Consider the following 25,966-nt stretch of genomic DNA (forward strand, 5'->3'; position numbering starts at 1 on the left):
GCCCACTCCAGCCCTGGGTCCTCTTGTAGTTAATAGTGCACTAGGCAGCTGATATCATAAACTATCAATAAATCATCACATGTTTATCCTCCAAATCTGGGATAGTTACAGGTGTTGTGCAGGCAGCACAACAACTGGATAGAAAGATGTAAAAGTGCCTAAAAGTCGCGTCCTATGTTACTCTGGTTAATCCTCAGAAGCAACCCCATTATACAGAGGAGTAGACAAACTCGGAGAAGGGGAGGGATCAGCCCGAAGGCACATGGCTAGTAGTTGTCAGAGCTGGGATTCAAACCCAGGGCTGACCAGCTCCACATGCAACATTGCCTCCTGAGAACTCAGAACTTCCCAGTATGAGGACACCCATCTTGGAGGTAAAGGTAGGAACCATAATTACTTTGTTTCCTTGTTGAGTGTCTCTCGATGGCATCCTTTTAGGGGTTAACCATGTTTGTGGTCCTAGAAGAGCTGGCATGGCTCCAGCAGCCCAGGTTCTGATCCTTGTTTGTGGGACTGGGAGCCTGGTCCGGGCTGCTGGCCTCTTTGACCTTGGAGGGCGGCACAGACCTCCTGGACATCCGCCCAGGGATTTGACCTCCAGGGACAGAGTCATGGAGATGGTTCCCCACGCTGGCTGTAGCAATTTACAAAAGCCACCTTTCCTTTTAATCTCTTGGGAGGCAGTATTGGCCTAACTTTTCTCTTCCTTTTATTATTTTTAAAGTTACAGAAGTTATGCCCACTCATTTTGAAGGTTCTTTTTTAAGTATGTAGAAAAAGTCTTTTTTCCTCTGGCTATAAAGACGATTAGTGTAACAATTGGCAAATTTGAATAAGATCTATAAATTAGATATATTTGGTTGTATCAATGTTAATTTTCTGTTTGTGATAACTGTACTGTGGTTCTGAAAAAGAATGGCCTTGTTTTTAGGAGAAACACTTGGAAACATTTAGAGGTAAGGGAGCCACCTGTTTATAACTTAACTGTCAAAATGTTTCAGAAAAAAATATATTTATATACAGAGAGAGAGCACAAATGTATGTAACATTTATGGAATCTGGGTGAAGGATATGCAGGAATCTTTGTACCATTGTTTGAAATTTTTCCATAAATCTGAAATTATTTCAAAATGAAAATTTTATATATATTAAAGGTATTTGTATGCAGAGATATATATATATATATATATATATATATGGAAAAAGTGAAAACTCTTTGCAAAAGAATAATTCAGTTGCATATGTGGAAAGTTTAGTTTGAAAGCAATCAGTGGTTTGTTAAAAGGGATGTTGCCTTCACTTTCTGATAACCCCTCCCCCTGCAGACACCACACAGGCATCTTTGTAGCACAAACCCACAGATGGCCCTCCTGGCTCGCTCTGTAGACCACAGTAGGCTAAGGTGGAATGCCCCTTAAGATATCTTTGGGTCCAGACCACTCTTATGGAGATAAGGACAATGAGACCTGGAGAGCTGAACTGCCTAAAACTAGCCAGCTGCTTAGTAACAAGGATGGGAGTTCAACAGAATAGTTCATTTACATCCCTGTTCCTTCCACAAATCGTTCAGCATCATAAAGCATCAGGATTAGGACCCTTAACATTTTGGTTGTTAATCCAGTGACCTATACACTAGACTCCAGCTGCCTTGGCTCATTTTTTTTTGTTTATAAGACTTTATACAAAAGATAAATTAAGAGTTGACGCATGACTTTTCAGAAGGATTCATAAGGGAGTTTTCTTTAGATAGTAAATTTCCCCATGGAGCTTTCGAAAGAGAATTTAATTTTTTTTTTTTAAAGCCAGTTTCCGTGCAACTTTTCAAAGTAAATCTTTCTTAAGGCTCTCATTTCACCCAGTAGTCACAGGGGTTTTGTTAAAATACCCCATCAGATGGGCAGATAAAACTTGATTCAGTTCAATAAGAATTTATAGATGGGTTGCCAGGTGCAAACCACAGAGAACCCAGAGATGAATTTGTAGCCCTGCCTGACCGCAGGGAGCATAGCGTCTAATAAGAGACACTTAGAAAGGCCAGTAAAATCAACATAGTACCCAACAGCAGTGCTGCAGTAGAGTTAAGTGTAAATGCTATGAAAACGCAGAGAAAGAACCTATTTATCTGGCAGGAGGCAGGGTACAAAGGATAAAAGAGCTTCAGTGTGAAGGTATAGCTGACTGGATCTTAATTTCAGTGTTACTAAATAAAGCAGGATTTTCAATAAACTAAGCTAATCAATAAAATAACCAAACTGGCTTCTAGAAAGTCCCACCAAAAATCAGTAATGGAAACAGAGCCTGACTCCCAATTTTAAACTTGTTCCCATAGTTAAGTCTATTCCAGAGGAGTTAGACTCTCCCCTCTCTCTTGATAGATACATACATACATATATGTACACATATATGCACATATACATATATGTAAATATATACATGCATATTACGTATACACACGATGTCTTTTTTGAAAATCCTTTACTCTGAAAAGAAAGCCATGGAATATTACTCAGCCATAAAAAGAAACAAAATTGAGTTATTTGTAGTGAGGTGGATGGACCTATAGACTGTCATACAGGGTGAAGTAAGTCAGAAAGAGAAAAACAAATACCGTATGCTAACACATATATATGGAATCTAAAAAGAACAATGGTTCTGAAGAACCTAGGGGCAGGACAGAAATAAAGATCCAGACGTAGAGAATGGACTTGAGTACACGGGGAGTGGGAAGGGTAAGCTGGGACGAAGTGAGAGTGGCATGGACATATATACACTACCAAATGTAAAATAGATAGCTAGTGGGAAGCAGTCGCATAGCACAGGGAGATCAGCTCGGTGCTCTTTGACCACCTAGAGGGGTGGGATAGGGAGGGTGGGAGGGAGACACAAGAGGGAGGGGATGTGGGGATATATGTATACGTATAGCTGATTCACTTTGTTATACAGCAGAAACTAACACACCATTGTAAAGCAATTATACTCCAATAAAGACATTAAAAAAAAAAAAGGAAGGCCACACACTTTCCCTTATCATTTTTCATTCTTTTGTTTAATTCAATGTAACTAGCATTTATTTTGCTATTATTATGAGCTAGGGACCTTCTTTGTGTACTTCCATTTGTTACTCTCAGCCTATGAGATAGTTATTATTATTGTTCCCATTTTAACAAAAAGAGAATGAAGACCCAGAGAGGTTAAGCAAATTGCTGGCAGTCACACAGCAAGGAAGAACCAGAGCCAGGATTTGAACCCAGTTGTCTGGCTACAAAACCTATACTTGAGCACCCAGGTGCACTGCCTCCCTTGGTGGATGGAACATGAGGAGGGGGGCATCTGAAACCCTGGTGGGGGAGTGTGACTACTGAGGAGGCAGCCTGTACTCATTGGTGGGAGCAGCTCATTTACTGACGTCAGTGTCCTGAAGTTGGGGTCTACTGAAAGAAGGGGGACCCCACTACTATAAGAACCAAACCCGGACTTCCCTGGTGGTGCAGTGGGTAAGAATCCGCCTGCCAATGCAGGGGACATGGGTTTGAGCCCTGGTCCAGGAAGATCCCACGTGCCACGGAGCAACTAAGCCCATGAGCCACAACTACTGAGCCTGCACGCCTAGAGCCCGCGAGCCACAACTACTGAAGCCCGAGCGCTTAGAGCCCGCGCTCCGCAACAAGAGAAGCCCACGCGATAAGAAGCCCGCGCACCGCAACGAAGAGTAGCCCCCGCTCAGCACAACCAGAGAAAGCCCACGCGCAGCAACAAAGATCCAACGCAGCTAAAAATAAATAAATTTATTAAAAAAAAAAAACCAAACCCCTGAGGCTCCTTGTCGGAATTTCTCCAGCGCAGCCGCTCTTTGGAAGCCTTTTCGCCACCTCTGGCGTCCTCATTTGGTTTGACATTATCAAAATCCGTTTAAGTTTCAACAGCAGATTAGCGGGCTCGTGGGTGCCGATTCCCTGCTTCTTTTTCATAGCCTGTCATTAACCCAGCAACCCCTGAAAGCCCAACAGACATGAAGGAAAGCTCATTTTATTAAGTTTAAAGATGAGTGATTTCTTTAGAATTCTTTTTTATTTTCAGTGCATTTCTTTAACTTGTTGCTACACTGTGATTGCTGGGGTTACCTTTGGTCTCTATTAGAGACTCCTAAACTATTCTTCCCCAGGGTTGGTTTTTTTTTTTTTTTTTCCCACAGCTCTTCCTTACTGCATCCTCTTTATCGTATCCTTTCCTCCAAAAAGCCTTAATTTGGCGGGGAGAGGGGCCCGTCCAAAGCAGCATTTTTAAATAACAAATTCGTTTTTAATTTATAATAATCAGAGCTTCTGATCAACTGGTGATAACAAGTGGTTCCCCCTGGGTATGTCATTATGTCAGCAAAATAAACAATATGCTTTTGAGGCTTAGAGCCTTACCGATAATAATAAATCATGATAGCTAGTTTTTATTTAGTGCTTACTTTGTGCCAAAAATTAGTCGAAGAGCTTTGCATGGATTCACGCATTAAATCCTCTTAACAATGCTATGAAGTAAATAATAATAGTGTCCCAATTACACAAGGGAGGGAACTGAGGCACAGAGAATGGATACACTTTACCAAGTATCAAAGCTGGGATTTGAACCAAGGCAGTCTCAGCCCAGAGTCTCTGCTCTTACATGCTATGCAGTATTCCTCCCCTACAGGAAAGTATCTGATAGGCAACATAAAAATGTTTGAGGAGCAAACCATCTAGTCTCCATCTAAAGAGCTGACCCACGAAGGATTACTAGTTTCTTTTCTTCCTAACAATGTTTTGTGATGGAAGCTTCCAAACTTCCTGTAGGAGCCTGTTCCCTATTCTAGAGGTCAAGGGTTTCTTCTTAAGGTCCAAAGCAGCGTGTCTTCTACTTTATTTTAAGCCCCTCTTTACTTTCTATTTGATCCACTATTGAACTAAATACGGGGAAAAAAAATAACTTTACACCCTCAAGTCACTCTGTGGTTTTCCTTTTATAATTTAGATATGGAAAACCTTTAGGGATCCAAGAATGTCACCTCTCCATTTTCCAGAATGAGAAACTGGCACCAAGGTCATTTACGAGTGTTGTCTTGATGCAGTGGCCAGATGGTAACAGAGCCAGGTCAGCTAAGTCAGAATGCCTCACTAACCTTTCATGCCAGTCTTCTGCAACCTTGTGATCTCTCTTGACCATCCAAACCTTTTGCAACGGATTGTGGCCAAATACAGATGAATATATTCAGAAGAGTCCGTCCATTACAGAATGCCGGAGGGAGCTTGCTTCCCATCCTTTGCCCACGAGACTGAAGAAGTTTTAGATCCACAAGGCCACCAAAGTGATCAGTCAAAAAGTGAAAAGACCCTCAAAACCAAAAGGTCTTCAATTCTTTCTGTATTTGGTTTCAACTGGTTTAGAAGTTCTCAAGACGATAGGAGATTGTGGTTTTATATTTCCTTTCAAGTTCAGAATCCATTTGAAGGAATCACAAATGGCCTATGTAAAACTAGCTTCCATCAAAGTTTTGTTCCCATTTTAGAGATGATGATAATGAGGCTCTGAGAGATCAGTTAACTTTTCTTGGGCAACTACTAGTAACTCCCAGCTTTTTCTTAATTCTGTATTCGTAAAACCACCCTCCGAAGTGTAGGAGACCCTGGCTAGTTCGTTGTTATTAAGAAACCCTCTTTTAAAATAGGAATTTCTGGAACTCCTATTATTAAAGTTCTGAAGGTTGCTGAGTATGGGCAACCAGTGGTTTCTATATAAGTGATTTCAAATAATGCAACAGAGATGCACCAGTGTCACGGTGAGAGGGGTGTGGTTTCCACACGGTCCTTAAGTCCCTCCTCTTAAGCGAGGAAGGAGTGACAGCCGATGTTGGGTCAGCCTTAGAGCAAGTCAACATTTTCTGTTGAGTTATTTTATTTATTTTGGACTGATGTTTGTTCACTGCTGGCTCTTTTTTATTTATGAGAATGTCAGAGTATATTGGACTTGTTTGTGGCAGGAAAGAATAATTAACAGCTGCAAGAATTAAATCTGGTGCCAAATTAATATCACTCTCCCCTTCCCTACTGATCATTTTACATCCCAGTCACATTTGGAGTTTACATGTACTTATCAAACTGCAGCTCTTATGATAGTTGATCAATAAAGAGTAATCTCAGAAGTTTAGCAAGCACTGTGCCGATAATTTCAGATGCCCTGGGGTATGAGTTTCTAGGATTATTATTTAAAACCTAGATATTTTAAGTTGTGACCTAAAGAGAAATTTGCCATGGGTTTCACCTTCATATTTTTTTAAACTACTGGCACATAATCAAACAGAAATGTAGAGCCAACTAATGTGTACACATGTCACGGACTTGATGTCAATTCCTATTTTCCAGTGCCCTGGTCCATGAGGAACAGCAGCATAGACAGCGGCGAAGCAGAAGTTGGTCGGTGGGTGACCCAAGAAGTCCCACCTGGCGTGTTTTGGAGATCACAGATTCACATCAGTCAACCCCAGTTCTTAAAGTTCAATATCTCCCTCGGGAAGGACGCTCTCTTCGGTGTTTACATAAGAAGAGGACTTCCACCATCTCATGCCCAGGTAGGAACATGCTTGATATAGCCATGAGTTAAAAAAAAAAAAAAAAAAAAAAACCACTTCACACCCACGAGGATGGCTATAACTAAAGGATGGAGAATAACAATTGGAACCCTCCTACATGGTTTGTGGGAATGTAAAACGGAGGGCCACTGTGGAAAAGAATTCAATAGTTCTTCCAAAAGTTAAACAAAGCATTACAGTATGATCCAGCAGTTCCACTACTAGGTGTATTCCTACAGAGAATTGAGAACTTTATTTCTCATTTAAAAATATGCACAAATGTTCATAGCAGTGTTTATTCATAATAGCCCCAAAGTGGAAACAACCCAAATGTCCATCAACTAATGAATGGAGAAACAAAATGTGATCTATCCCTACCATGGGATATTATGCAAACATAAAAGGGAATGAAATTTTTTTTTTTAAAAAAAGGGAATGAAATAGTGTTACATGCTACAACATGGATGAATCTTGAAAATGTTATGCTAAATGAAAGAAGCCAGATACAAAAGGCTACATATCGTATGATTCCATTTACATTGTCTGGAATAAGCAAATCCTTAGAGACAAAAAAGGAGATTAGTGATTGCCAGGGGAGTGGGAGGAAAGAATTGGGACTGACTGCTAATACCTTTGGGGTTTCTTTTCGGGGTGATGTAAATGCTCTGAAATTAGATAGCGGTGATGGTTGCACAACATAGTGAATATACTAAAAACTACCAAACTGTAAAATGGTGAAATTTATGTTATGGGAACTATTTCTCAGAAAAAGAAAATGGTTACCTCCCCACCTGATGAAGTCACCTTTGCCAGACCTTTGCTAATCCTTGGGTACTTTTTGTTCAAGGATTCTAGTTATTTGTTAAAACATCACTAGGAGACATCCCACTGTGTTTGAAAAGAGTGATGTAACAGTAACCATAATTCAGCAACCATTTCTCTGTGGCTTCCCTGTTCTTCCCTGTACTAAGTGCCTTGGGAAGTGCTTGACACTGCAAAAGTGAGATTATTCCCAGCGTTGGGAATGAAAAGATTAGATTATGTTATGGATTTCATTGTTTTTCTTCTCATCCCTCCTTTAATTTTTCCTGGTAGAGATTTTCTTATACATCCCACTTGGGATAAGTTAACCCTCATCTAGTTTGGTTTTCTTTTCCAATAAGAATTGTATATCCCAAGGAAAACCAAGTAGTGTTTTCCCGCCTCATTTGCTTTCAAATCCAGCAAGTATATAAAGAAGTACATTAGGAAAATACACCAGTGGAGGGAAAAAAACACCCTTAACCACCCATTATATCCAGTCAGAGCTGACTTTTTTAAACATGTGTTGGAAAGGTATTCATCCAGAAAATTCAGTTGGAAGAATTTAAAGCTTTAAAGCCATTGGCACATGCAAAGCAGTCAGGCCACCATTTCTTTGTCTTTAGCTCACAGCAGACATTGCTAATCGATGACTGCACTTTTTCCTCACTAAACTCGGCGCACAGGTACCTCCAAGAGAACCCTAAAGGCAGCCGCCGCCAGTTGACTGGGGTTGGCTCTCAAGACGAAATTTATTTGCAGTCCCATCTTTACAGCCTGAAATGATCGATATAAGGGAGTAAAAGGACTAGTTCTTTTTTGAGCAGGGAGAGCTATGTAGGTTTATATTAGCATACACAGCCCATGCTATAGGGATCAATGTGTAAAGTGGTAATCAATAAGTCCTCCATCCATCCATCCAGAAAAATATTTATTGGTCTAAGCACTGATTATCTAGAGATGAGTTAACATAGCCCATGACCAAGCAGAACTCCTGTTACAAAAATCACATCTGTCCTTTAAAGAGATTCTCATCAAGAGAAATAGAAGGATTCAGCTAAGAGGAGTCACTGAGGCATTTCTGTAACTTCTGGCCAGGTGCAGGGTGCTGGTCTGGGAAGTTATGCAAATTGTTAGGGGGTCTCCCTGACCTTCAGGCTCCACTGTTTCTACTGTAGCATAATGAAAGATTGACAGCAGTGAAATCTGCTTGTTGGCATTATTTGAGTAAGTAGGAACATGCCTCTGGGCACAGCTGAGCATAACTTCCCCATCAGCCCCTTGGATGCCAGGAGCTTTGCTGGGGACAAAAACGCTCCCTTTTGACATTGTTCTGAAGCACTGCTATACCCCTTCGCTTGCATGCTCTGAGCAGCCAGAATCATGGAAGGGCCAGCGATCATGGCAAGTCAAGTAGGTAACTCTCTGAAACTGAGTGATAGTGTACAGCAGGCAGAAACGTACTCTACCCAGGTTGCCCGCTGTTCTGACATTCAGGACTCAAGCCCTCAATGACAATGTCTCTCCTTCTTTTGTGGCTACACCACACCGTCCGTCTCCTGCTAAGCCGGTGATTGTTCTAGTGATCGTCCTCTCAAAATAGTTCCACTCCAGGGACAGCCCCTTCCCATTTCATGGGAAGAGAAATGAATAGGTGTGCACGGAGGGTTGCCGTCCAGCTCCCAATTTGGGAGTCTAGCGTGCGTCAGAGGGTCAGGTAAGCGAGACAAGGTGCAGATGCTTAGAATGCACAAGACAGGTGCAATACAGGGGCGCTTCTTAAAAAAAGAGAGAGAGGAGATAAACGACTCCCCACGCATTCTCACGATCATTCGCCATCATTACGTGCATTCATGTCCATTTGATGAGCTACGTTTCCTGGAGGACATGGAGCTTAACCCCTCGCAGTGATAGGTGACTAACTCACGTCTCAAACCATTATAGAATTTCTCATTTCTACTGGCATATCCTATCAAGGAACATAAGTTCTATGGGGATTGGCAGGCTAGCCAAGGTGACTCATTTGAGCTGAAAAGAGAGAAAGAGGAAGAAGTGGGGAGTGGGAGGAATATGAAATTCTCTTGGCTGCATTGCATGAATGGCTATGCTTAAATTTTATTGAGTATCATGCGCCGACCAAGTGCCTACAAGATTTAGTATCCTTGTCCAAGGATATTAAATACAGGGGAGAATCCTTTCTTACCTGTTTAAATTTCCCAAAGAATCAGAGTCTGTCCCAGCTGACTTTTTGAACGTGGCTTTCTACAGCGATACAGTACAGAGGTAGCGTGGCATAGGGGAGAAAGTCCTGGAATTAGAAAACTGAGGATGGAGTCCCTGCTACGTGCTAACCAGGTGCCCTCGGACATGCGCGTTAACCTCTCTTAGCCTCAGTTTCCTTGTCTACCTGTGTTCCCTGCCTCACAGTGTTGCTATCATTACACTACCCCTACCACAACAAAGGGAGGATGGGAAAACACTCTGCAAATGGAAGCACAATATAAAGATACGGTACGCTAGTGTTTCATTGTACTTAGAAATCCTGCGTGGCCCTAGTCAATGCTGTCTATCGATAAGCAATTATGTAAATATAGGTTTTTAAAATAAGATTAATTTTCTCATTTTTTTCTTCTTATCAAAGGACAAATAGTTTTCATTACAGAAAAACTTTAAAAGCGCAGAAAAACAAAAGGAAGTAAAAACACCCGTAATTGGAAGCAGTCCCCTTTTGCTAAATATTTATATAGTGTTTTTGCTATAGTAAAAGATATCGGTGGCAGTTTAAAAACAAAAAAACAAAAAAACTCAGCGTCTAAGTGGCTTAAAGCAACAGAGGCTATTTCTTGTTTATATCAGTGGTTCTCAACACAGGGCAATTCTGCCCCCACCCCAGAGGCATTCTGCAGTGTCTGGAAATATTTTTGGTTGTCACCCTGGGGAGAGGTTGCTCCTGGCAGGCAGTGGCAGGTGGGTGGCTGTCAAACACGTGCAGGAGAACTCCCCACAACAAGGAGTTGTCCAACCCAAAATGGCACACGTGTCGAGGTTGGGAACATCCTACTTCACGTGTTCACTTTGGGTGATATTGGGCTTTGCTCAATGTCAGTCTCATTCAAGGGCACGGACCTGTGGAACTTCCACTGTTAGGAACATAACTAGTACCCCATCGCAAAGGAAGGAGAAGATGGTGAGTTATGCACCAGTCCCTAAAGACTTCTGCTTGGAAATGTCACAGATCATTTAAGCCCTTCTCATATGGACCAAAGCAAGTCAGATCCTAGCTTCCGTGGAGCTGGAATTACAGTCCTCTGAGGTTCCTGGGTGGAGGGGCACCAGATATCCCAATGAAAGGCCCTTATGACTTACGATAAAATGTTGGGAGACCTGTCCTCATGGCTAGTCTTTGTGTACACCCTTAGTTCTTTTCCTGAAAGTAACCCTTAAGGATTTTATACTAATTGCCAAATTTTCCTTCTGAAAGTCTATACCAATTACCCTCCCTACTCTCCTGCCCACCAGCGGCAGTAAGTGCCCATATTATTTACTTGAACTCTTGCATAAACTGGATATCATTGTTTAATCCTTGTCTGTTAGAAAGGTAGATATCCCATTGTCTTTTAAATGCAGCATTTTGGTACCCTGCATTCCGTTTTTTTAAGACCTAGACAAAAAAAAAAGTTGATCTAAGCCGTTGTCAACCTACCAACTCGAATTCTTATGGGGCTGGTAGCCTCGTCCATCTTGCCGAGTATTTGAAATCCTACAAACTGTGTCAGGTTTGCTTGAGCCCAGTTCTAGAAGGGAAATAGGTGAGACTTAAAGATCATCATCATCATCATCATCATCATCTGACCTGGCCGCAGTGCTAGGGATCAAAGGAAATCTCAGAAGCTGTTGATGCAAGTGAGCGTCTTGGTGGTTAAGGCAGGGAGAAGGTTTACTTGACAGTTCATCACTGATTGCTACTGATATGTCAAGCCAAGTAAAATCCTGCGTGAGAACAAGTCAATAATCGGCAAATTAGGTACATGATTAACCGAGCCAACAAGATGCAGTTAACGCTGGGGAGGTCTGCCGGGACTTCACCTTTTCCCCAATCCTGTTTAGCAAGTATTAAAAACGCCTGTTTCATCACTCAGACTGATGGAGCCATGAGTCCAGTCACTTCCAGAGGCAACTTGAACGTGTGGGGTGGGCTTACAGCTCCAGCTGTAAGGGTTGATTAGAGAGAGGTAGTAGGGATTAAATGACGCTAAGATAGAAGCAGACACAGTCAACCCCAGTGCTTTACTCTGAGGTGTGTCTGTGGGATGGGAAGCAAAACTATCCACACATTCATTGAACAATAGAAGGGAACGATTTAAGAGACCACAAATTGCCCCATGATCATACCAAATAAATGCAAATATGGCAGATCGAGCATGTGCAGACCAAGATCAAATGAGCTGAGCAAACATTCCTATTGTCCTCAACAGCAGAATTCCCCTAAGTGACATTTTTTCAAAGCACATTTATAAATAGCGATGAGTGGGGTTAGCTGTTCACCAGCTTGGTTTATCCCTTTCCAATTCAGAGCCTTATTTGAAAATGAATTCCCTCTTTCCTTGTCCCCTTCTCTCTTGCCCAAGCAAGTCAACTGCACGCAGTTTCCATTAGAGGTGGAAGTAACTGGATCCCTGGGTCACTGGGACGCCCACGTGTTCTGAGCAGCCTGATTCTGTCCCTGTGCCCCTGTCCAGTGCCCATGATCCAGGCAGACAGGCTCTCCTTGGACTTCACTCTTCCTGCAGAGCTGTGTTCTGGGATCTTAGTGGGGAGAGAATACCAGGGTTTGGCTGTCAGCTTGCATAGCCCACCACATAGCATTTTAATTTCATTTTGGAGGGAGGCATATTTTTACAGGCATGTTTTTCAGACCCTTCCTTTCCAAAAGAGCTTGAGGTATGGAGAAAGAGTTTGTGAAACCAAGAGAACCTTGGTTTCTTCTGTATTGGACTAAAAGTGCTTTTGGAAAGGTCTTTCTCAGGATACCCCTTGTGATGATCTGGTAGCCTCCTGACAGGAATGGAAACTGCCAGTTAAATCAGTGGGTACCCTCCTGGGCAGTCACCAAGCAGGAAAAATCTCAAAAGATGCTTGAGTTTTACAAGGGACCTGGTATTGAGGGGGATGCACAGGGAGGGCACGTTGAATGTTTTTCAAAAAAGTCAATTATTGAGAACATGGAACTCGGGGAGAACGACAGAAACAGAGAAAGCAGGGATGAGTAAGAGGGGGCAGCACCAAGCCACATATTTTGACCGAGCAGAGTCTCAGAGGTGCTGTAATTCAAGAGTTTCTTCTAGACAAAGACCTTAATCTTCAAGTGAAATCTTCTGTAGAACCCCATATATAAAACAAATCAATGTGACAGTTTTATGAGTGTAAGCATGGTTTATAATTCAAATCCATATTTATTATTGAAATGTTTTGACCTCTGTATACATATGTTTATTGTATGTGTGTATATATATATATATGTTTATATGTGTGTGTGTAAGTAACTGTGTATACAGATGGAGACAGAGACACAGAGAGAGAAACTAAACTCATGAGGTTGGTCACCCGTAGGAATAGGCGAGGAGAACAGGACTGAGAATTAGGTTTAAAAGGTACTTGTTCGGTGGGGCAGTGGAATGTGTGGTGAAGGGGGGATGAACTGGGAGATTGGGATTGACATATATACACTAATATGTATAAAATAGGTAACTAATAAGAACCTACTGTATAATAAAATAAAATAAAATTTCCTGAAACATCATCTGCCTGCCACACCCTAGAATGAAAAGTAAATTCTGTGTATTCCCTCCTGTCAAAAAAAAAAAACCAAGTACTTGTTTTTATCCATAATAAAACAATAAAGGTAAGGCAAGCCCTTCCCCATCTCTAAGACACACGCATGCTCACACACGTACAAAGACTGAAAATAAATATGACACAGTGCTAACATTTATTCATTTGAGTGGTTGAAATATGGGTAATTTGTCACCATATTCTTTATACTTTTCTTAATTTTAGTAATCTCTCTGTCTTTAAGAAAAGTAGGTCTGTGACAGGCTTGAGTTCTATTTTGAGTAAAACAAGCATTAAGAGGTTATAGATGATGACTCTAATCTTATACCACTCTCAGGATTCAATTTATTTATGTACTTTGTTTCGTCTGCACAGTTTTGAGAAAAATCACAGTGAATATATATAAGCAGTTGCAAAGAGCAACTGTATTTTCTTTCATCATTTCCCTTACAGGCTCTGGCTAGTCTTCAATTAAATTGATCCACAAGCTTGAAGGAGGAGAGATAGAAAATAATAGTTTCAAGGTTAAATCACTTAAAATATCTACTCACATCCCTTGCCTTAGATACAGAAGTAGAGAGGTTGCACCCCAAACTTAAAATAAGCTGTGAAACTCTTTATTAAAGTAAAAAACAAAACACCATTCTGGAACATGCTACATGTTCTTCTTTTTTTTAATTGAAGTATAGTCGTGTACAATATTATATAAGTTACAGGTTACAATATAGTGATTCACAATTTTAAAGGTTGTACTCTATTTATAGTTATTAGAAAATATTGGCTATATTCCCCACGTTGTACAATTTATCCTTGTAGCTTATTTTATACCTAATAGTTTGTACCCCTTACTCCTCTACCCCTATATTTCCGCTCCCCTCTTCCCTCTCTCCACTGGTGACTACCAGTTTGTTGTCTATATCTGTGAGTCTGCTTCTTTTTTGTTATAGTCACTAGTTTGTTATATTTTTTAGGTTCCACATATGAGTGATATCATACATTATTTGGCTTTCTCTGTCTGACTTACTTCATTTAGCATAATGCCCTCCAAGTCCATCCATGTAGCTGCAAATGTCAAAATTTCATTCTTTTGTATGGCTGAGTAGTATTCCATTGTGTATATACACCGCATCTTCTTTATCCATTCATATGTTGATGGACACTTAGGTTGCTTCTATATCCTGGCTATTGTAAATAGTGCTAATGGGAACATTGGGGTGCAGTTACATGTTCATTTGAAACTGCATTCCTGGTTTAACATCCTGACATGAACTTGAACCTCTGCTCTGCCTGGCATTTGCTTGAACAGGATCCACCAGCGCAGTTGCTTGTACAACCTTATCTGAGCAGACACACATCAGGTGGATTCAAAGAAAGCCCAGTGCAGATCTTGAAGTTTTCTAATAAACAGCAGAGTAGCAGAAGTTCAGATCTGTGTTCAGAGATATTTAGAAAAGCTTTATTCCAAGATCTTCCCCAAAATTAACAGCTTTTAAAATGTTCGTTGAATCCCCTCTCAGTACAGATGTTTGTAGGGAAGCCAAAGTTGTTAGAAGACAAAAATTACTATTAATCATCTGATCTCTTATAAAAATGTTCTCCACTCAGAGATCCCTCCCCATTTAACACTAGTTATAATAATAATAGTCAGCAGTATTTGAGGGCTCCAATGTGCCAAGGACTGTTTCACATGAATTATTTTATCTTCACAACAACCCTGTGAGGTAGGCACCATTAGGAGCAGCCCCATTTTACAGACGAAAGAACTGAGGCAGAGTTTAGGGTCACAAAGCTGGTATGCACTGAACACAGCAGACTGGCACCTCCTTTTTCTCCTCTCTGCCGGCAGTCATTTCCAGGAACATCCTGCAGTACAATGTCAACATGAGTGCTGACAGAGTAAAATTACAACTCAAGCCCAAGACAAGGATTTCATTAAGTCAACGAAAGTGATGCTGGAGATTTGCCTCTTAAGTGCCCGGGGAAGCCTTGGTAAATGCAGATCTGGCTGAGGTAGCACAGTTAAATACTGTGGCAGAGAGAAGTGACAAGGAAGGTGACAAGATCAGCACTTCCAAGAGGGCGGTTATAATATCATAAAGAGAGGTCCTGGAAAATTTGATGGAGACATCCAGTATGTTTACATTTGATTGTGTTGCGCCAGTCAAGCTACAGTGATGCTGCGTTGTTCTCAAGTATTTCATCAACTCTAAGATACACACAATGCTCATCTTTTGACATCTCTGAAAACAGGATGCATTTTGCAATCAATGAAGTGGAGGGACAGTGAAATGTTTGGTGTCGCATGTTTGTGTACGTAGAAAGGCTCAGTGTTCATTCTAAAAATTAGAGCGTAGTTGCAGGTATAACCTGAATATTCCTAGATATCAGATAAAAAATACTTTCATAATTACAGTTTTACTTTTCAAGGTAAATTCCGAATCAGTCAATGTTAAGAGCATCCATTTTAAGTGGCCTTTTATTAATTCCAAACATCCTCAGATAACTAGATCCTACTGTATATGTCAAGTCAGGGAGGGTATTTAAATATAATTTTTAAAATATATAAATACACAAAAATAAAGTTTAAATAAACATTCTGTGGAATGCCTATGCAGCTGTTCCAGACACGGACAAGCATGGGCGTAAGGGTGTGGACCAGTCCAGACTGCCTGATCTTGAATTTTAACTTCCAGTATTTCCAAGCTGTGTGACCTTGGGCACGTCCCTCAGCCTCTCTGTGCCCTGATTACTTCATCTATAAGATGGAGATAATAATATTATACATTCATAGCATTGTTGTAAGATGTAAACGAGGTAATCTTTATAAAGATTACATAAAGACTTTATAATCTTTATAATCTTTATAAAGACTTACAACTGGGCTGGCACAAAGAAATGGTATAAGCTATCGTCATGTTTTTCAAAGCATCCATAATGCAAACCCCACAAGCCCCCAAACAAACAAAACAAAACAAATTCCAACTGTTTTATTAAAAGATAACTTTTATTTGTGGTTTTTTCATTGTAAGAAGAATTTATGACAATGATAGGAAAAATAGAAAACATTAACATGTTTAGTACATTTTCTGTTCACATACAGTAATCATTTTTACAAATATAGGATCATACCATACATACCCTTTTTACCCTGATTCTTTGCATAATGATAAGTAGGGAACACCTTTCTAAATTTGAATATTCTTCCATAAACTCATTTTAAATGCCTCAAAAATAACTCATTCTATAGATTAAAAAATTGTTTAACATCTTTATTGGAGTATAATTGCTTTACAATGTTGTGTTAGTTTCTGCTGTATAACAAAGTGAATCAGCTATATGTATACATATATCCCCATATCCCCTCCCTCTCGTGTTTCCCTCCCACCCTCCCTTTCCCACCCTTCTAGGTGGTCACAAAGCACCGAGCTGATCTCCCTGGGCTATGCGGCTGCTTCCCACTAACTATCTATTTTACATTTGGTAGTGTATATATGTCCATGCCACTCTCTCACTTCATCCCAGCTTACCTTTCCCCCTCCCCATATCCTCAAGTCCATTCTCTGTGTCTGCGTCTTTATTCCTGTCCTGCCCCTAGGTTCATCAGAACCATTTTTTCTTTTTTTTTTTTTTTTAGATTCCATATATATGTGTTAGCATACAGTATCTGTTTTTCTCTTTCTGACTTACTTCACTCTATGACAATCTCTACGTCCATCCACCTCACTACAAATAAATTTCGTTTCTTTTTATGGCTGAGTAATATTCCATTGTATATATGTGCCACATCTTCTTTATCCATTCATCTGTCAGTGGACACTTAGGTTGGTTCCATGTCCTGGCTATTGTAAATAGAGCTGCAATGAACATTTTGGTACATGACTCTTTTTGAATTATGGTTTTCTCAGGGTATATGCCCAGTAGTGGGATTGCTGGGTCGTATGGTAGTTCTATTTTTAGTTTTTCAAGGAACCTCCATACTGTTCTCCATAGTGGCTGTATCAATTTACATTCCCACCAACAGTGCAAGAGGGTTCCCTTTTCTCCACACCCTCTCCAGCATTTATTGTTTGTAGATTTTTTGACGATGGCCATTCTGACCGGTGTGAGGTGATACCTCATTGCAGTTTTGATTTGCATTTCTCTAATGATTAGTGATGTTGAGCATCCTTTTATGTGTTTGTTGGCAGTCTGTATAGCTTCTTTGGAGAAATGTCTATTTAGATCTTCTGCCCATTTTTGGATTGGGTTGTTTGTTTTTGTATGGAAACACAAAAGACCCCAAATAGCCAAAGCAATCTTGAGAAAGAAAAACGGAGCTGAAGGAATCAGGCTCCCTGACTTCAGACTATACTACAAAGCTATTGACAAAGGATTAATCTCCGAAATATACAAGCACCTCATGCAGCTCAATATTTATTTAGTTTTTAATAATTTCCTTATGATGAATTCTTAAGAGTAGAATAGCTAGCATAAAGGAGTTACAATATGTCAAACTTATATAACAATAACAATAGCCATAAGGATAGCTGATATTGATCTGGTGCTTACTGTGAGCTGGGCTGAACTCACAATGACCCTCAGAGGTAGGAAATTTTACTATCCGCATCTTAGGGATTAGAGAGCAGAGACTCAGAGAGTTGAGTTAACTTGCCCAAGGTCACAGTGCAGTCTGGTGAAAGGTTTAGGCCCAGCTTTGAGAGAAGCCACCAGTGCCCACGATTCTGTTCCGCTTTTGTGCTTGGGAAGGCATTTTGTGACTGGGCACGTTCCCAGTTTACTCTCTCTCCTCAGTGATATATTTGATTTATTTTCACAAGCAGCCCGCATAAGACCCTCCTATTGATCTTAGGAGGGGACGGAGCCAAATGTGACATTGTTGATAAACCACTGTCTAAAGACAATTAAATGGGAATGTGCAGTAAATAAGAAATCACATCAGCAAGGCACTGAGAGGTAAAAACCTCCATTCTTCTGACCTCGTGGTAGAGCTCTGGCACATCTTGGAATAGCCTTGAGATGTTCATCACTTTTGCTGAACTTGACCCACACACTGTGGCTGACTAGGTCTTCAGAGCAGTACCTTCCACCCTTCTCCTGGGTTGGATCAAAAGGCAGCATGATGAGGGCATAACCTTGTGGGAAGACGAAATATGAAATCAATCCATTCATGTGCTCAACAAATATTCACTGAATGTCAGTACTGGGGATGCAGAGATGAAAGGCATTTAAAAAGATAGGGACCTGACAAGTTAGGCAACAATGGCAGCATCACGTAGGGAGAGCCGTAAGATGCGGTACCGGGTGGAAGATTAGAACTGACGTTCCAGAATCAGCTTGGTCTGGGTTTGAATCTTATCTCTGCTCTGTAGTAGCTGGAGGTTTGTGGATGAGGCTCTCTAGATTCAGCTTTGCCACCCGTAAAATGAGGGCTGTACCTCATCAGGTTGTTGTGAGAATAAATGAGATAATGCCTAGGAAATAGTAAGCACCCCATGGAGATCAGTCGATCAGTCTGGCTGGTTATAACCCTTACCGCTCACTCGCAGGTAACCTAGCAACCAGAGGTCTCTACAGGGTGAAAATGGCAAGGTCTCTGGCAGAAACCAGCGCTGCTTTGCAAACTGAGTTTTCATTGGTCCTTCTCAAGACTCTTATCCAGACTGCAAAGATCAGAGTCTTCCAACTCGGTCAGGATTGGAAGGATTGGAAACAACTCAGGATTCCTGTCTCCTCTCCATCCTTTTATAAATATGTGAGGTGGCAGGGGATCGGGGTGCCTCTCCTGGGGCACACTGCACAGCACATCCAGTCGTGTCCAGCCCGAGCCCAGCTCTTCGTGGGCTGGGAGAGGGATGGACAGCGTGTATCCTGCTGGCGCTATTCTGTTGTACATTTCTCAAGGTCAGTGCCATGTATCATTTATGAAGTTTGTTCCTGTCCCTTGTATGATAAACTCATCAAATGTTAGCTAAAGAGTTGGGTACAGGTAGTTTAAGACCATGAAAATAGGCCACCAGTTCTAACCTGTGCAGGATTTTAGGGCAGCTTCCTGAAGGAGATGCTACCCGAGCTGACTCTTAGAAGGTGAGTTAAGCAGATAAAGAGAAAGCGAAGAGAGGGAAAGATCATTCCAAGCCGAGGGCAGTGAAGATCTCCCTTTTGTATGGGCTGTGTTGAAGCTTCACATATCGATTGTCCTTTTTTTAAAAACGGTGCTTTTCTTTAGCCATCACTTACCAACGAGGACATAGCTTTTCCTTTCAGAACTGGCTCTTACAAGGCCAGGAGGGACCAAGGAGGGCAGCCCCTCTGGAGGTTTAGTAGCTGTGACCCTGGATTGAGTTGTCGCAGATTTACAGCGTGTACACAGCCCCTGCTAGGAATCCACGTTAAATAAAAGGAAAAAAGTGGTCAAACACCACAAAGCTATGAATTACCCTTGAAACTGGGAACACACACTTTTTATGTACTGAGGGGACATCTTGAAAATTGGAGATCAGGACTTAGGGTTTTCAACTGTTTCTCCCTGATCTCGAAAATTTCGTGGGAGAGGGTTAACAGTCTCCCAAGAAGACCCTGTCTTCAGATAGATACATCATTCTATCAAAGGCAGGCCATAACCTTGGACTCCACCAACGTTTATTGAGCACCTACTATGTGCCGTGTGTCGAGGGGCTGCAGCAGTGGACAAGGCAGAGCTGGCCCTTGTGTGGCTGCCGGGCACTGGCATTAGGCCCCTCTAAGAAGTCCCAAGAAGGAAGGGCCACCTACCAGGGAATGCATTGTCCCTGCCTTGCCCTGGCCTGGCCTTATTACTTAAAGTTTATCCGTGTTGGGACTTCCCTGGTGGTCCAGTGGTTAGGACTCCGTGCTTCCACTGCAGGGGGCACGGGTTCAATCCCTGGTCGGATCCTAGCATGCCACACGGTGTGGCCAAAAACAAAATGATAAAGTTTATCCGTCTTTCTCGTGGAAATCCCTCTCTGAAACACCTCTGAGAAGGAGGGGTGCTGGGATCTCACCATAGTAGTAGAGTTGGTGCTGACATTCTTTAGCAGTAACAGTCGATCCTTTTCTATTCATTTTTCATTCCCCCTACATTCCCCCCATCCCATCCCATCCCAGACATTCAAAACATACTCCTTCAAAAACCACACTTTTAGGCTTGATAACGGAGTTGGTGGGCAGGGGGTGGGGCTTGGCAGGACCCATCGGCTGCTTATCTTCACCCAGCAAACCGCCAAAGCCCCTGCCAAGCCCAGAGGGCCCTCAGGGGAACCAGACCCAGTGAACACACCAGGTGAGAAGCTCTCTTTTTATTACAAAAAAAGGGTCTGGTCTCATCTTTTATAACCGTTCGTCAGAGCATCCATCTCTGCAGGCCTTCCATCGGGCTACCATCACGCTGAAAGGAAACTCTGAAGTTCTAGAATGCCAGCTCTCTGAGGGCAAGGCCTGTCGGGTTCCCTGCCGCATCTCCAGGGCTGACAGCACTGTGGTCTGTAGTGGGCGCATCCATCCCCGTGGCCTGCTGGTTCCCTCTGCAGCCTGCAGACCCATGGTCTTGTCCGTACTCCCTCCACTCCGCGGTGCTGGCCCGCTTGCTGTCCCCTAGTCATGCCAAGCTCATTCTGTCTCGTAGCTTTTGCACTGGCTGTTCCCTCTTTCTGGAATGTTCCTCCCTGATATTCAGGTGGCTCCTTCCTTCCTTTTGTCAGGCCTGTACCCAAACACCATGCCCTCCGTGAGCCCTTTCCCGACAAGGGACTCTAAAACTGGATACCCCTTTATACTTTATCCCCATACTCTGCTTTATTTGGCTTCAGTCAACTTAATTTAGCTATAATTGACTAGCCAACCAATGCACACATTTTACGCGTACAGTTTGAATCCTAAAATGTGAAAACTGTGTCTATCTGAGTAAGCACCATCACAATCACGATATAAAATGTTGCCGCCCCTCAGAAGCTCCCCTGGGCCCCATGCCAATCTCATACCAGCCCCCCACTGATCTGCTTTCTGTCACTAGAGGTTAGATTTGTCTTCCTTGGAGTTTTATGAGCAGGGTAGCCTGTGCTCTTTTGTGTCTGGCCTCTTTCACTCAGCGTAATACCAATGAGATTCACCCACGTTGTTGTGTGTATCCATGGCTCACCCCTTTGATTACTGAATAGACATCCGGTTGGCTGGCTACACTATAATCGGCTTGTCCGCTCACTTGTTGATGGGCATTTGGGTTGTCTTTGGTTTGCTCTTTTTTATTCATAGCCCTCGTCACTCCCTGGCATTCTGTTCCCCTAAGGCAATGTCAGTCCCCCGGAGGGCAGGAACCTTGGCCATATGATTCACTGCTGGATCCCCAGGGCCCAGAGCAGGGCCAGGCACATAGTAGGTGCTCAGTGTTTGTTGATGGAACCAACAGTTTTACATTCATTTTCCCCTGTAGCATGAGGCCTGGGCAAGACACAGGCTTGCAAGCTGGGCTTCGGATCTTTCTTTCCTATGAAGCCAATCTGGAGACCTTCAGGCCTTCCAAGGGAAACCAAACGTTAGCTGGGGCTCCCTGCTCCGTGTGTCTGTGCCCTGTCGTCCTGCCAAGGATTTCTGAGTTCCTGTGGCTTCTTCCTCTTGTATCTTTTAAGCTCTGCTTTCTTGCCCTGTGATATCCAGGAATGGTGCTCTCTCTCTTTGCTGGTTTCCATAAGAAGTTTCATCACATCAAGGCTCTTAAAAATTTCCCTTGGTTTTTTTTCTCTTTTTTTATTTCTTGGATTTGGGAGTGTGGGGAGGGGGTCACAGGAAGAGGCCACATTGTGGCCTGGGTGGTCCCCAACATCTTGCTGCTGTCTCCTCCCCTCCCTTTACCTCTCTCTAGATCCCTCCCTATTTCCAGTAACCAAAGATGTCTTCCTTTGTCTCTCCCAGAAAAGTCCCGCCTGCCCTCACGTTCCTTGGTTTCTTGCTTTCTGCTTAAGCAGTGTGTTGAAGAACAGTTTTTCCCCCAATAAGATTAGTAAAATGGCTCCATCTCATCACAGATGGGCGGGATAACCCCTGAATCACAGGCACCTGTCTTTGTCTTACCAGCGCAGCCTCCCAGGAGGGAAGAGATACTCCGGGTCAGAGAAATGGAATCCAAAACACAAAGCAACTTGTGTCCTGAGTATGATGCTGTTGGCAGTCCTGCAGGCTACTTTAGGAGCCCCTTTCTGTCATCAGAGGCCCTCCCACCCTGACACGTAGCATAGATTCTCTTTCCCAAAGACAGGAAGGTAAACCTTGATCTCCCCATATGAGCAAGGCTGACCAGCACCACATTCTGGCTGCCTGTTTATTCAGTGTAGTGGCCTGGAATGCAGCGGATTCGGGACACGCTCTCCTAAGCTGACTACTGGGGTGCGAAGCACAGTTCTACCACTTTCCAACTCTTGAGCAAGTGATGTAACCTCTCTGTGCCTCAGTTTCCTCATATGCAAAGTGGGGATAGTGATTTGTATTCGGTGGGGCTATTATAAGCATTAAATAAGATGGTACATGCAAATCACTTAGAACAGTGCCTGGCCTCATTAAATGTTACCTCGTAGTATCATCCAAGCAGTTAGCAAACAAAAATCAGGAAAAATGTATAGAGTTTACTAAAAATTCCTAACAACTTTTCCTAAAGAGGTTATGTCCTTTCAGTAGTTGTATCACCAAATTCCACTGCGTTGGTGTACACTTCACTCAGGGTACGATTTCCTTTGGGCCTAAAGGTTTTCATTCATTCAGTCAAGATCTTTTACCCACTACGTGCCAGGCACTGCTCTAGGCCCCAGAGGATACCATGTGGAATAAAACAGACAAGTCTCCTACTTATTTATTTATTTATTATTTTTCTGGATTCAAAGCTGGTTAACATTTATTTATTTGTTTGTTTGGTTTTTTTATTGAGGTATAGTTTATGTACAATATTATATAAGTTTCAGGTGTACAACATAGTGATTCACAATTTTTAAAGATTATATTCCATTTATAGTTATTATAAGGTCTCCCAGTCTTAAGAAGTTTGTGTTCAAGAGTAGTGAGATGGACTATAAATTAGCAGATAAGTGACAAGGTTTTTTTCAAAGAGTTTTTGATGAGTTTTTGCTGAGGACAGAAAAGGAGAAGTGATAGAAGCATTTTAGAATGGGTGGTTAGGGATGCCCTTTCTAAGGTCGTGGTGTTTAAGCAGGCAATATTGACAAGAAGCAGGCAGCTGGGGACTTCCCTGGTAGTCCAGTGGTAAAGAATTCGCCTTCCAATGCAGGGGACAAGGGTTTGATCCCTGGTCTGGAAACTAAGATCCCACATGCCACGGGGCAACTAAGCCTGCACGCCACAACTACTGAGCTCGTGTGCCTCAACGAGAGAGCCCATATGCTGCAAACTACAGAGCCCATGCGTCCTGGAGCCCGCGTGCCACAACTGGAGAGAGAAAACCCGCAAGCCACAACTAGAGAGAAGCCTGCGCGCCACAACGAAGAGCCCGCTCTGAAATGAATGATCCCGCATGCCTCAACGAAGATCCCGTGTGCCACAACTAAGACCCAATGCAGCCAAAACTAAAATAAAAATAAAATAAAGAAAAGAAATAAATTGTAAAAAAAAAAAAAAGAAAAAGTAAAAAAGCAGGCAGCTGTAAGATCAGGAGGAAGAGCTTGTGCAAAGGCCCTGAGGCTGGGATGAGCTTGGCATATTCCAGAAACAGAGAGGAGAGCAGTGTGGCTGGAACACAAGGAGAGAGAAGTTTGGAGGTGGGCAAGAGGAAATTATGGGCCAGGTATGGCCAGCACCCAGCAAAACCATCCAGAACTTTCTTGACCTCTTTTTGCATCTTCTCCCATGGTCCATCTTTCTGTCCTCAGGTGCCCAATCCACTCTGCTCAAGTCTGACGCTAGCAGTCCTGGGCTCTGCCTTCCTCCCGCTTCTCTGCTCACTGGCATCTTTAGGAAACTTACAAACCAGGCCAGCCACCAGCTATGCTGGAAGCTACAGCCAGGTTCTTGGAAAACTTAAGGCGACCTCCCACCGTTAAGACTCATGCAAATCCAAGTTCAAGTCCTCGCTTGGCCACCAACCACAGTCAGTGGCCCTGGGTATGTTACTTAACTTCTCTAGCAGCCTTTGTTCTCTCCTGAGAAATGGGGAGGAGAATGAGATTTCTGGGAGGATGAAATGAGATACCATATATCAGCTTTTGCCATTATGCCTGGCACATAGCAAGTGCCTAGAAAAAAGAATAGGTACTTCTTATTTTTGATGATTACGTTTTCCGCCACTGCAAGAGGACGTGTGATGAAAGAATCAAGAATTGCACCTATGTAGATGTAGTCTCCCCTGCTCCTTATTGTAAGGAATCGTGTTTGGTTCCTCTCTATCTTCGGGCTGCTTGATCCTCACGATGGAGCCCAGCATGATGACTGTTAACGGTCCGCAAATATAGGTGCTGTTTCCTTCCCAGAAGCTTAGGGGCTCGTTCGCATAGCTGGTGGACAGACAGCCCAGCAGTGCCCACACTGGGCCAGTCAGCATCTAACGAAGTGACTTGGACACTGTAAGTAGGAACTGAAAATGACAAGCGAGGCCACGTGGAAGGAAGGGAGCCTCCCACCCCCACCGGAGCACGGCCCACCGCTCTCATCCTTCCACACTTCCTGGAGCACTCAGCCCTTTGAAGGAGAGAAAAGAGGTGGTGCAGAGCTTTAAATGAGGAATCAGCCAGACCCACTTTGCCACGGGCCTAGCTGGAGGCGGAAAGAGATGCACAGGCCCCCAGGAGCGACCCACCACTGCCACTTGTCACCAGATGCCACCAGAGACTCTGTGGTCATGTGGCTTCGAGCAGCCCTCACTCACACATGCTGCTTCCCTGCCATCCAGCCGACTGCTGCGTGTGCCCTGCCATCTGAGGCAGAATCAACATGAGACATCAGGAGGCTGGGGATGCAGCCAGCGCGGAGCCGGGCGCGGCAGGCTCTCCGCGGGAAGTGTCGGCATTCGCCGCTGCTCCTGTCCACGTGGGCCCTCAGCGAGCAGGTGGTCCAAATAGCAATAAACTTACTTACCCTCCCCCCGCCCCGCTTTCCCAGGGTCCTGGACCCAGTAATAACATCTTCCTGAAGGGCGATGCATCTGTCTTTAACCTTGCCCTCTGTGGCAGGTGTGTATTGGCGTGGCTTCCAGAAGCATCTCTCAGCTGCACGCTCCCTGCCTGTGGACGCTTTCCCTTCTGGGAAAGTGACAGGCCCTGCTCAACGGTGCAGCCCCCTCTGCTCTCTCCTCCAGCTCCTCTGGAAACCCACTAAGTTATCTTAACTACCATTCCTCCTTGGTCTCTGCCAAGAAGGGGGCAGATTGAAAATTGGATCAAATATTTGCTGTGGTTTCTTTCTTTGTCCCTCAAGCGCTCGTAAAAGTTGTGTTTTCATGCCACTTTGGGGTATGACTGGTGACTCAAAGGCACAGCCCTCACATTGCATGCCAACATGGGTTGTTTTTCAGAGGCCAAGGGAAAGAAGAGAACTTTGGTGAGAGAGGGGGAGTTTATCGGGGGTTATGGCGCTGTCACCCTCTGGGTGACCTTACTGCCTGGTCAAGAGAGGCCAGCTGCCTTGAGAGACGGACTTGGCCCTACAGGCAGCCTGTGCACACACATCCCCCGTCGGGGTTGGGTCACGTGCCTTCTAATCCTCTTCCAAGGCTTTCTGCAGATCTATTAG

The 25,966-nt window shown here is 43.1% G+C and overlaps 1 protein-coding gene across 5 annotated transcripts in view; it reads left to right on the forward strand.

Annotated features, from left to right (window-relative positions):
- TENM2 (teneurin transmembrane protein 2) overlaps window positions 1-25,966 on the forward strand; it is a 998,704-nt gene that overhangs the window by 773,215 nt on the left and 199,523 nt on the right. For all 5 annotated transcript variants that reach the window (XM_068536332.1, XM_068536333.1, XM_068536336.1 and 2 more), the window contains one exon: window positions 6,387-6,592. In XM_068536332.1, coding sequence (XP_068392433.1) covers window positions 6,387-6,592 — 206 coding nt within the window. The remainder of the gene's footprint in view (window positions 1-6,386; window positions 6,593-25,966) is intronic.

This window comes from Eschrichtius robustus, chromosome 2 (genome assembly GCF_028021215.1).
Source record: "Eschrichtius robustus isolate mEscRob2 chromosome 2, mEscRob2.pri, whole genome shotgun sequence".
Taxonomy (NCBI): domain Eukaryota; kingdom Metazoa; phylum Chordata; class Mammalia; order Artiodactyla; family Eschrichtiidae; genus Eschrichtius; species Eschrichtius robustus.